The 13,514-nt window shown below is 36.5% G+C and overlaps 2 protein-coding genes across 4 annotated transcripts in view; one reads left to right on the forward strand and one right to left on the reverse strand.

The window, feature by feature from the left end:
* The window catches only part of sp1 (sp1 transcription factor), a 31,533-nt gene extending 22,741 nt beyond the window's left edge, over positions 1 to 8,792 (reverse strand). The window contains exons 1-2 of one of the 3 annotated variants that reach the window (XM_055183595.2): positions 8,643 to 8,792; positions 8,006 to 8,088 (exon numbers count right to left, since the gene is read on the reverse strand). In XM_055183595.2, the coding sequence (XP_055039570.2) occupies positions 8,006 to 8,088; positions 8,643 to 8,694 (135 nt within the window). In that variant the 5' untranslated portion in view covers positions 8,695 to 8,792. Of the gene's footprint in view, positions 1 to 8,005; positions 8,089 to 8,250; positions 8,462 to 8,642 lie in introns of those variants that run through there. The other 2 variants (XM_055183594.2, XM_055183596.2) reach the window with 2 other exon arrangements.
* Positions 1 to 13,514, forward strand: part of prr13 (proline rich 13) — a 359,338-nt gene that overhangs the window by 311,488 nt on the left and 34,336 nt on the right. The gene's annotated exons all lie outside the window — the stretch shown is intronic.

Raw genomic sequence — 13,514 nt, forward strand, 5'->3', positions numbered from 1 at the left:
ATGTACAGTGACGAACTCTGTCAGATTCAAATCAGCTGTCGCGCAGCGCACACACATATAGGCGTGCTAAAAGAGAGATTCTCATTATAAAACAGATTCTTAAACAAGTTTTTAAGCCCATTATGTGTTTTTACCAAACTTTAGAAGAGAAAAAACACGGACTTAAATCGGCTTTTTTGACACACAGTGAAGTCATTTATATTCACACCGGAGCTTGAAGAAACATCACTCTCCACTCCACGCCGTCCCGCGACTCCCGCCCCTCCGTGTTCGGCGATCAGGTTCAATGCGCGCGCAGCTTGTTTAGTAACAATAACAGTAACATGTAAACGTGTGTGTGTGTGTCGGCATGCCGCGCTCTCTGTTCAATATTCCGCTCGGTGTTTGCGCTGCGCGTTCTGCTCTGTCGTTAACGGCACATAACGTTAGGAACACTGTTTGAAATTTAACTTGTCCTGTCGAACAACTAATTTTCTCTTACACTTGTCCTACAAAAAATCCACTTGTCCCGGACAAGCCTTAATGTCGAGCCCCGAGCCAGTGTGCGCAGGCAACCGGATCTTCCTGCATACAGCATTGTGTTTAAGCTCTGTCCGTTAAAGGTTTATATTTAACTGCGCGATTTGCAGTGTGACAGGGTCGGGGTCTTTATGTTAAACGGGCCGGGTGTGGAATAAAATTGCTGCTGATGTCGGATAACTGGTCGGGTGTTCTGTCAATCACAGCGGTGCGGATTATCAAACAGGACTGTGCATGACTTTGCAACAGCTCTGTAACGCTAAACACTAGCACGAACTTGCACACTACATTAAAACTACAATTAAAGACTTACGTATTTTTTAAGAAAATACAGTTTATATCAAACATAGAAAAGCAATATGCTATAAATATAAGGAAAAGTAAATGACAGCATGAAAATTATAAAATACATGCTAGTTTACTGTAGCATAGTACTGTAGCATATATTCTACAAGCTGTGGGGGCAGGGGGCGCCCATGGTGATTATAAATGTACATTATTTTTTAAAATGTAGAATATATGCTACAGTAAACTAGCATGTATTTTTTTATAATTTTCATGCTGTCATTTACTTTTCCTTATATTTATAGCATATTGCTTTTCTATGTTTGATATAAACCATAATTTCTTAAAAAATAAGTTTTATAGCTTCGTACGGATCTTTAATTGTAGTTTTAATGTAGTGTGCAAGTTCGTGCTAGTGTGAAAAGTCATGCACAGTCCTGTTTGATAATCCGCACCGCTGTGATTGACAGAACACCCGACCAGTTATCCGACATCAGCAGCATTTTTATTCCACACCCGGCCTGTTTGACATAAAGACCCCGACCCCGTCACACCGCAAATCGCGCAGTTAAATATAAACCTTTAACGGTCTTCAAGACAGAGCTTAAACACAAATAAGCACAGGGCCATTTAAAAACTGCTACCTATCAGAATCGAGTCGAATTTTGTCTTGGATGTTATAGTTAACTCTTGCCTATTGAGTCCCGACCTGCATCTATAACGCAAATGACACGTTAATATTATTATACCCGTTACATCAAATATTATGCGGTTCACCCGACCCTGCTGTCTGAAACAGATGAAACAGTTTCACCTTCTGCCTCAAGTTTTTATTACCAACGTCCTTCTCTTCCCACAGGAATAATGTAAGTTTCCTTCCAAACAGATTCGAATGTCTTGCAGTCCCATATGAGTAGTATTCAGTATTTAACCTTTTGTTTTTGAACTAATATCTTATCATTTAATGTGAAACTTTGTGAGTGTCAATCCGAAGAACGGAAGATTGACAGCTGAGCGGTCAGCAGCGCGCTGCGCTTATAGCATATATTCTGAATAACTAATGGCTTGATAACTTAATAATATGAGTACAGTGATTCCAAAAGAATGTCCAAAAACTCGTAATATGTTAAATCGAAAGTTTAATCATGTCATTTCTCGCAGCCCTGCGCTACGTCCGTGTATATGCACAGGTCAACAGCATACGCGTGATGACCTTGCACATTAAATTACCCTACATTTATTGTCATACAGATAAAAGTAAAACAACATTCGAAACTGTAAATTGTGTATTTTAATTTGTGTGAACTCGCGTATGAGAAAACGTATTTAAAATCATTAAAAACATGACGTGCTTTCTGCTGCTTTGGTTTTAGAGCGCGTCACAAAAAAAAGAACAGAAACTCAAATACTTTTATTTGTTTTGTCAATCTGATAATTATTTAAGTGTAACATATTTCATGTAGGCTTATTTACTTATTTATTTATTTTTTAAACAGAGACGTAGCCTAATCATCATCTGTTGATTTAAATATATTTGTGCATGAAACTAAACCCATGGGGGAAGATATGATATTTTAGATGATTTATTTATAAATGATTGAACAAAGCAAATCCAGAAAGGAATTTATTTCTTTAAGACAGCCAGCCTGGCAAGCCGGACATTTCGGTAGCTTTATTTTGCGAGCTGCCGCCGTGGGTTTTGTCTAGAAGGTATACAGCAAATGCCGAAAAGTTTAGGATTAGATTTGGAGGTAGGATTATTAGGATGAAAACAGGGCTCTGTCTAAATGATATACAAATACATCCTACAATCCTGTGAAATTTTGTGTTTAGAGTTGGGTTTGGGTAAAGGATTAGTCAGGGCTCTAGACTAACTTTTTGCACTGGTTGCACTGGTGCGCCTAACATTTTTTCTTAGGTGCACCAGCACAAAAGTTAGGTGCACCCTAATTTTTGACCGCATCGGATTTATAGTTCACCCAAAAATGAAAATTCTGTCATAATTTACTCACTCTCATGTTGTTACAAACCTGTATAAATGTCTTTGTTCTAGTGGACATGAATGAAAATATTTTGAGGAATGTTTGAAACCAAACCATTCATGAGCCCCATTCACTTCCATAGTATTTTTTTTCCTATAAGTGAATGGGGCTCATGCTTGGTTTGGTTATTAACATTCCTCAAAATATCCTGCTTCGTGTCCATCAGAACAAAGAAATGTATACAGGCTTGCAACAAAACGAGGGAGAGTTAATGATGACAGAATTGTCATTTTTGGGTGAACTGTCCCTTTAACACTGCAAGTTTAGCGCCCATGGTGGTTTAATACAAAATATAAACATGTAGGCTATTTTATAATTTTCCTTATACGAGTCATGCACAGTTCTGTTTGATAACCCGCATCAGCGCAATTAAAATAACACTTGACCCGTTATCCGACATCAGCATCAATTTATTTCATACCCGCCCGTTTTACATAAAGACTGCGACCGGCCGCTCCGCAAATCGTGAAGTAAGTAGAAACATTTAAAGATCTTCATGCAGAACATTGACAGAAATAAGCACAGGACCATGACTGGACAAATATATTAAAATTTAATGTGAAACTTTGTGAGGGTCGGCAGATTGACAGCTGAGCGGTCAGCAGTGTTTGAACACTCATAAGCGCTGCGCTTATATTTATACCTTTTAAATTGATGATATGATTGCAGTGATTCCAAAGAGATGTCCAAAAAACTGAAGTAGAATGTTAAATGTTTAAAGTTTAATGTATTTGTCTCGCTGCCTAACGTAAACCCACGCCGGTGATGGCATGAAACGCGTAATGAGATTGCATAAAAAAGTTTTTTGTGCTGCATCGGATTTGGAGCGTGTCACACAATAAATAAACTCATATAGGCTATATGCTACTTTTGAATTCGTTTTGTTAATTTGCTAATATTTAAGTTAAACACATTTCATGTAGGCTTATTTATTTTATTATTTTTTCACAAAAGAAAGATGTAATCATCATGTTCTATTCATTTTAATGCTTTTTGCGCTTAAACTAAACCCTTGGGGGAATTATTTATAAATGAATCAACAACGCAAATCAAGGAATTAACTTATTTCTCTATTTAAGACAGTCTGGCAGGGCGGTGATAGCGATACAGCAAACACCGAAAAGTTTATAGGATTAGATTTGGAAGTAAGATTATGAAGAAAACAGCGGTCCTGACATTCAAAAGAATAATGCTTTGGCTCTGACTCGATTGTAAGAGGCTCATTACCTAATTCCGTCTTCTGGTTCGGACCTGATGTGACGGGAGGTTGATGTCAGAGCATTGGTTATGATCTTCGGACGGATCAGGCAACTTAACATTTAAACTTAACGAAAAAGTTGTGAATCGTTCTTTTCCTCTTCTCTTCTCTTCCGCGGCTACATTCACTCTGTTTATCTGACGGACTCACCCCTCTCTCTCTCTCTGACTGGAGCGCACACGCATTTTTAAACGTACACACACGTAGGTCTGGACCATGGCTTTTTCCCTCGAACTCCTGGTCGCACCAGTGCGACCTGATATTTTTTTAAGTCGCACCATTGAGAAATTAGGTCGCATGTGCGACCAAATTGGTCGCACTCTAGAGCCCTGTTAGTCCTCATCCGGCGAGATTTTGTTTGCCGTATCCCTTCTATCCACAACCACAGGCGTGGCGGGCCGCCACGGTAGAATGTATATAGCGGAAACACTGTGACGTATGCACCCTGTATATGCGACCTCCGCAGGCTGTAGCCTAGATGAGAAATGGCCAGCATCTGCTCTTTCTTTCTCTCCCTCTCTCGCGTGTTCATCAAAACAGATACAGAATGGTACAAGGTCGGAAGACCAAATCCTATCCAGCGAGGAAATGTTTTCCGTCTAATTTACAGAAACGTTTTGTGATGTCAAGCTGGGATTGTGTCCATTTCCGCTAAATACCTGAACGTATAATGCCTCATCTGAACCAATTACTTTTAATAAACGATTGAAACTACTGATCTGTACAACAGTGAGTGCATTTACATGCACAGTCTTATGCCGCTTATGCTTAATAAACGGTTAACACGTGGGGTCATTTAAACGCATAAAACTGTTTCCTTTAATCGGGGAAAGCCCATAAACGGCGTAAGCAAAAAACGATCGGCACAGGTAGTTTTTGCTCATTATGCCGATTTCGCATTGCATGTAAACAACTTAACCGGCTTTCTTAAGGTTTTGTCCATGTGCGCAAGTCTCTGCGTGTGAAAGATAAACGTCAGACGCGGAAGTAAGTGCAAAGTAAAGCACAAAAGTCTCTGCTCTACTAAAGCAGTTGGCAAAGAAACTGCAGAAATAAAAACTGATGTTATATTTACAGGTTCTGGAGACACGAAGAGATAAAACAATATAGCTTAAGACAGATATGGTGTCGGCTTTTTGATCGACTATTATGTACTATAGGGGATGACGTCACTACCTGCGAGAAACCTGACAAATCTCAAAGTTCCATGTAAACGCAGTTGTCTGCTTAGCCAGTTTATTGATTTGCATGTAAACGCATGAAAAGTTTTTTATAATAAGCATATTTTGAATAGTTATCTGCTTATTCTGTGCATGTAAACATACTCACAGAACTCATGAGACATCAGTCAATCAAACACTCAAAGCCAGGTAAAAAAAATCATAAAAAATGCTTTTTGCAAAGAGGGCAAGAAATGACGACAGCGAGAGTATCTGTTGTCTAATAAATATTGTGGTAGAGATTGTAAAACAGATTAGTATCTGAAAATCCCTCTCATTTTATTAACTGCACAATGAAGGATAATTTTGAGTGTGCTCACATTAGGGCTGTGCAAAAATATTGATACAGCTACCTATCGTGATAGTAAGCAGTATCCATAGTGTATCGATATTTCGATCTCTACTATCGGTATTTTAAAAAACATCAGATCCCCCTGTGTGCATCAAATGTCCTCCTCTGCCGCTACTGTAGTTGTCACTGTCCAGTTGTCTGCCATATACGGTATGGCCAATGTCTCATGTATCGTATCATGACCCATGTATCGCGATACACATTGTATCGGGAGGTCCTTGCCAATACCCAGCCCTAGCGCACATACAACATGTGTTTTTGTTACCACATTTAATCTGTAGAACAGTTGTACACTTAAATAAACTTTTCCATTATTTGCCTGGGCTTCTACTTTCAAAGCTAGGTATTAATTGAGTTAACAAAACCAATAGTAATCAAATGCAGAGAAAATAAGGCAATGTACAGTAATAAAAGAGTTGATACATTCATATAGTCTTACAAATACAACCGGCCCTTTGAGACCAACCGTAATATGCTGATGTGGCCCCGGATGAAATTGAGCTTGACACCCCTGTTTTAAAGACACAAAGACAAGTCCCTGAATTTCATAAATCCCTCTAGTCAACAAGTTGTATATATGTATATAGCCTACACCTAGGAAAAAGATTAGGGATGCATCGATTGTTCAGCAATAGAAATAAATAGCCCTAATGTGTTTAGCCCTATTTGGACGGGATTAGTTTTACAAAGGGACCTCTGAGAAAATCGTGCTTCTCAGAGGTCCTCTGTGTTTTTAATCCTGTCCGAATCTGCCATGTATGTGTTTTTCCTCTGACGACCTCCGTAAGAATTCCAGAGCAATTTACCTACTGTTTTTCGCCGAACTCAGAGGTCCTCTGCGAAATTTATTCCCGTCCAGATGCAAATGTCTGCGTTTGCCCGCAATATCTTTTAAAAACGCGGTTCTTGTCGTGTTTTGGCCAACGTGATCTGCCGTAAGGTCTTACTAACGCGCTTATATTGTACTTCCTGAGTCCCATTTATTCAGATATGGATGTTTTTTCCATTCGGCTAAATAAAATAATTAAATCAAGACGAGCTGAATATTAAACACTGTTAAGACTGGCCACTGTAATATCAAAACTCAACCTTATTTTGTTCAACTCCAGAATGTTAATGTTAATTAATAAAAGATAATAAATTGTGATTAATCATTATTTCTTCATTTCTTTGGGTTTATTATAAGCAACCAGTTATTTAAAGTACATGGGCTACTTTTGTAGGATTTGTTTTATTGATTTGTTAAAGTTAAATTAATAAATAACATGTTCTGTAATAATTTTACATTTAAAGCAAAATATTAAACATTACAAACACGCGTATCCAGAGCACGTGATCCTCTGCAATGGCGAAATGCATGAAACAGACACTCCCATCTCTGGAATAGCCTGAGCATTTAATCCCGTTTGAATCGGTACATAAAATCACAGACGTCGTGCGGGACACGTTGAAACTCAAACGTCGTTTGGAAAACTAATCTCTTACGCATAGTGCTTTTGACTGTGAAAAGACGCAATACGTTTACCCAAATAAAACATCTCAAATTCAGTCTGGGCCCTTTGATGGGTAGATCTTGCCTTTCATCAAGGCTGAGGTTGGGGATCTTGGGCGTAAAAAGGTTGGTGACCACTGCTCTACACAGTCTAGTGAAGCTGGGATGCCTGCGATAGCTATCCGAATTTTGGTAGGAGGAGTGGCATTTACGCTAGATGCTATAGGTATTTAGCCAATCATAACACACTGGGTCATCTGGAAAAACAGGGCAACCTGCACTTTTCTAGAATGATGAGCTTTGAAATAATCTGGGCAAAAAGGAGCTACAATAATGTACAGTATGTGAAAATTATGTACACATAACCTATGTCTTTCAAACCATCATATGATCCCTTTAAAATTAAATTAAAATACTATCTTCTAAAAGAGAACAAAATGTGTGCTTTTCCCCCAAATATACATTTATAAATATTTTGGTAGGTTTGAGATTATAGATTATGCCTGTCTAAGAAAGTTTGGGTACTCCTGATCAAGTTTAATTGTTGTTCAATGCATCGTCTCTGGTGTGACAGTACAGAAGTGCGAGTTATTTACACTGAAGTGCGAGTTGTGTGGAGTATTTAATAGCTGAAGATGTTACACACCCATTTCCCTCCCACAGTCCCTGTGTGAACCTGCTCAAAGCAGGAAGTGACACACAATCAAATGTGTCCATAAACAACAAATACGTTGTTGTTAGTTTGACCAAAATACCAAGGGAATGTGTTAGTAACAGAGTTGATCCTGGTAAAGTTTATAAAGAAAAATACATGTTTTTCGAGGTAAATTGACTTACTAATGCTGAACTGCTGGAGTTTCTCTTCTGAATGAAGCTCGTGTCGTTTTCCACCAGCGCGGCCATTTCATCATGCTGTTGATCTGACACACAAACACAAACTAAACAACACGACTCAATATAAGCTCAGTAGCATGCATTTAATGGATGATGGGATTTAAGCGTATTAGTTAAATAACACCGATCTTGACACTCGTTCAGTGGCCATAGTCACACATTAAAAAAAGTTTCATATTCACACTCACTTCATGAGTACGATTATTCAGCTGATTTGTCTGATGTTTCAATCGCACTTTATCGACATTATATAACTTGATGTACTGAGGATCGATTGACTCAACTTTCACAACTCAAAAAGCAAGCCCAACATTACATTTACTCGATCCAGAGATTTAACAACTCTAATAAAAGTATTCAGAGGACGATGATAAGATGAAGGTTATATATGATCACTAACCGTCACACATGAAGTAACTTAGCAAGAGTTCTAAGGAGGGGGGTGTACGATGTCATGGTTTGACTAGATAGATAACGTAATAAAACCCATGAAATACATGCGAGCATAAATGTGCTTACTTTTTATAGTGACTGAAAGCTGACAACAGTGAATAAAAACTGAACTATGAAGTGAACTTACCGCTCATAGTGTGTGAAGGCGCGAGTTTTTCACGCGTCCTGTAGTCTAGCATGAACTCTTACACAACTCAACCAAACTTGACGAACAGAAGGGAGGGACTCGGGGTGGATGCGGCGCTTGGCCAATCAGAAGATGACTCGCTGTCTCCTCAGCCAATAAGAGTCTTTCGTTTAACACCGTCCATGACGAGTCAGAGAAACTTTTTATCAGTTTACATGTGTCTGAAACTGAAAGACGGACGCTCAGCAGTATTTCTGCAAATATTTGTTATTGGTTTCTCATTATATGAAATATGTTTTAATCTTTATGACGCAGAGGACAGCTGTTCAGTAGAACACAATTCTACTGGTGTTTTATTTGATCATGTATACAATTTTAACATTTGTAATCATTACACAGTGAAGAATGGGGATGTTCAATGTTTCTAATTATTATAGAAATGTTTTCAACAGTTTATTTATATTAGCTTGTAAAACCTGTTGCAACCAAGAATTGTTTGAACTTTATCCCAAAGGCTCTTTTAGATTTTATAAAGACTTGTTTTTTTTTTTTTTACATCAACACAGGTTGAGTTAACCATAACCAGAATGTTTAATCAAATTTGTTAATTGTTCGGTCTAAATGTTCATGATGTATATTTTTTTAAATGGTAGTTTATTATTTACTTTATTGATGGATTTATCAACTGAAGTCATCTAAAATGTGCTGCATTCTATGGTGATTTGTGTACTTCTAGATTGTTCCAAACAGCACATTAATGTTTTTTAAACCCTTTGCAAATTAATCTCAATTAAGTGATTCTTGTGCCTTTCTTATTAATGTTTTTTTAAAGACAGAATAGAGAACTTTATGCCAAGGATTAACCCTTTAATGGCCTTCTCAACCAAATGGTTGAGCACATTTTGAGTCGCTATATTTTATTGAAAGGAGTACCTAACAACCCATGCTGATTGAGACATCCCTACTATTTGGTTGAGATATGTTATGTCAAAAAAATCCACTAGATGTCAATGTGTCGATCAACAGCACTAGTCACAACACATCTTGTTATATGGATGTCAGAGAAAAAAAATCACTCCTGCTATGTGAACTGTTCTTGTTAAAATTTTGCAAGGAAAGCATATTTTTTTGGCATATTACACGGTAAGAGCCCTAACTTTACAATATTATGTGGTACCATGAAAAAACGTTCGTATGTTTTTAATAATTTTTCAAAAACATGCTCAACCAAACGGTTGATTTGCTACTTTATGGTAAATGTAGAAAAACTAAGGTAATGTTTTCAGATCATCCATTTCTGCAGTCAGAATGTACTATTTGCTATGAAATCATTCACAGCTATGAATATGACACAGCTATTGTTATTTCTTATTGAATATATTGAGATAATTTCTTATGTATGTATTTTTTGCCACTTCTGGATATTTTTTGAAATAACTATAATGATTTCATATAATGTATGTATGGAAATCATAATTACTGTTATTTTACCAGAAATTACTTCTTAAATGATGTTTTAAATTGTTTGAAAGATTGTAATGTTGGCTTACTCTTCACAGCATTGCTGGTTTACAAAGAAATGTTGAAGGGGCCATGTCACAAGACTTTTTTTAAATGTCAAATAAATATTTGGTGTCCCCAGAGCACATATGTGAAGTTTTAGCTCAAAATTCCATATAAATAATTTATTATAGCTTGTTAAAATTGCCACTTTGTAGGTGTGAGCAAAATGTGCCGTTTTGGGTGTGTCCTTTAAAATGCAAATGAGCGGATGAAGTGCAAACACTGATCACAATGATGGTGGTTTGTTGAAATTGAAACTTAGTTGTGCTGTGAATTATTTTCTTTGTCTTTCCCTCTCTGCACATAAATGGCAGTGCTGTGGTTGGATAGTGCAGATTAAGGGGCGGTATTATTATAATAAGAGCTGTTTCTGACATCAAAAGGGGAGCCAAATTTCAATTACCTATTTTTTCACATGCTTGCAGAAAATGGTTTACCAAAACTAATTACTGGGTTGATATTTTTCACATTTTCGAGGTTGATAGAAGCACTTGGGCCCAATCATTAGGGCTGGGTATTGTTAGGAATTTCACAATTCGATTCAATTTCGATTCTTGAGGCTTCGATTCGATTCAATTCAATATTGCTTTACTTGCTTCGATATCGATTCAATAATAAGTAAATACACAAGCAATTAAGTACCTGAGTATATTTTTAAATAATGTGTGTAGTATTACTAATGTTTGATCACGTTGATGGTGAAGGCTTGAAAGAAGTGCTGCGGTTTGCCATCTTTGATCTTTCTGTTTTGGTAAAGCGCGTCTTGTACAACGCTGAACGCTCTCACTATAGTGTTGCCCACACGGCGCCACTTGCCGTGGGGGCTGAATCGATTCATAGAATTTGATGAATCGATATTGAATTGAGAAACAAATAATTGCAATGCATTGATGAATCGATATTTTTACACAGCCCTACCAATAATAGCACTTAAACATGGAAAAAGTCAGATTTTCATGCCATGGCCCCTTTAATTTATCTAAAAAAGACAAAAAAAATCTGTTGCACTAACACACTTGACAGTGTGTTTCTTGAAGCAACACTATGTAGTTTCCATGTAAAAATGACTTACAGATCCCCCATGTGGTTGAAAAGCGCAACAGTGCCTGGTATCAGACACTCTTCTGCAGGCAGGGGGAGGGGCGGGGCGGGGCTGTGTTTCCTACCCTCCACCGCCACTTTCAGAGTGTGCTTGTAGCAGCTAGGAGGCTGCTCAGGTTGCAGCAGCAGTAGAATTTGTACAGTTAAAAGTTGTTCTATCACTGAAATAATTTTAGAGACATTATTTAAAGGTAAAAAAAAACCTACATAGTGTTGCTTTAAATCATAAAGGACTAAAATGCCATTGTATTACTATCTTTGGCCTTCTTTTATTTTAGGTTTTAAATGCAGAAAGTCCTTATTTTTTATACTTTTAGTCATTTCTATTGCAAAAAACATGAAAACATTTCATTTGTGTTAAAAAACCTGAAATATTTTAATATTTTATACTTCAATAAATAAAGAAGATTTAATATACAAAACTATTTTATTTTGATTATGTTTGTAAAAAAAGTGTATTATAGTTCATATTTTCTTATTTATATAGTATGAGTTTGAATTCCTTTAAGTGACATATCAACCATTTAAAAACGATTTAAAAAATGATGGGATGTGTTGAAAAAATATACATTGAGTGTGTTAACTAGTGACATAAGGAGACGCAAACAACATTTTTTCACATGCCTTCTTCTTGGTGTGGCAGTTAAAGGGTTAATCATTCTTATTCTATTCCAAAATAAAAAAAGATCCCCTTTCTTTATATAAACAACTTCTGTCCAGTATATGTACAGTATATGTACAGTATATGTGTTATGTATATATAGATACACACACATTTATGTAGAATTTTAAGAGAAAATATATTTATATGTTAAATATTTATATTTATATATAAAATAAATTATATATAAATATAAAAAATAATATACACACGTAAATATTTCTTATATATTTACATGTATGTGTGTGTATTTATATATACATAATTATTATACACAGGACTCACACATATTTAAAGTAAACAAAAACTTTTATTCTGCAAACGATTAGTCATTATGCAGCCCTAAAACGATGCATTGTAACATGCCTTTTGAGTCACTATAAAGTCTATTAAAGGTAAGGGATCTTCAACTACTCTTGAGGGACAGATTTTAAAGAGCCAGTAAGATGCACATTTTAAGCGTCCTATCACTGTTTATAAGTCCCGGACAACAGGTTTAAATGCATGTAATAATCAATGTAATAATCATACTTACAGGTTGTGGTTAGGAGACGCATGTTGTTCCAAAAAAGTGGGCACTAGGGCTGTGCCATATCATATCGTTCACGATAATACCGGTATAATTTTTAACATGATAAAAATATGTCATATCATGATCAATGATATAGTGACGCAATGACTTATGTCACATTTACATTCCCTAACGCATACAGCAACAACAGAGCAAGAGCAGCGAGGGGGAGAGAGCAGCAGGTGACCAAAAAGTAAACTAATGACTCAACCGAGCATCGCTGTGCAAATTACTTTAGTTAAACTGAAGTGTTAAGGAGTTGTGTTATATAGGGAAAACACTGCCAACTCGTACCTCTGTGATGACAGTAACTTACTTTACTGACTGAATTTAAATCCAAAAATGTTTCACAAATGTTCACATTCTAGTTGTACTGAGGCACGTTTACGTAATATTTAAATTGACAGATCCATCTTTTCTCTTCATTTTCCATTAAATTATGAGATTTGATGAGTTTAAATCTCTGTTCTACCCTGTTTGTTTCTTCTGCGAGTGCCGCGAGGCGCGAACGCATCATCCTGGATCCTAAAGTACCCCCATTTCTCACATACAGACCATAGATGATTTCTCCTGTGTTTATATGAAAATCTGATTTATTCACTTGTGTTTTATCTGAACTGGATTAACATTTATCTCACGACCCCAAATGTGCCATGATGAATGTTAATGTTATTTATTTGATGTTTATGCGAACAAAAGTGCACATTTAAATTTTTTATTGTTAGCTAATGACGAAGTTACTGGGATCTGTGAAAATTACTGAAATCTGTGGTAGTGTATAGTGATGAAATGTTTTTATACCATTTCATCTCTACACTGTTAACGATTTCTGTAAATTACACTGTATTTTACTGTAATATGAACTGTATTTTACCGTAGGGCATGTTATACAGTATGTTGCTGTATTTTGATGTTGCATTGTGGGAAATGTAATCTTTGTGCCAGTAACATACTGTATTTTCTATTTACTGTAAAA

The sequence above is a fragment of the Misgurnus anguillicaudatus genome, chromosome 14 (assembly GCF_027580225.2).
Source record: "Misgurnus anguillicaudatus chromosome 14, ASM2758022v2, whole genome shotgun sequence".
NCBI classification, from domain to species: domain Eukaryota; kingdom Metazoa; phylum Chordata; class Actinopteri; order Cypriniformes; family Cobitidae; genus Misgurnus; species Misgurnus anguillicaudatus.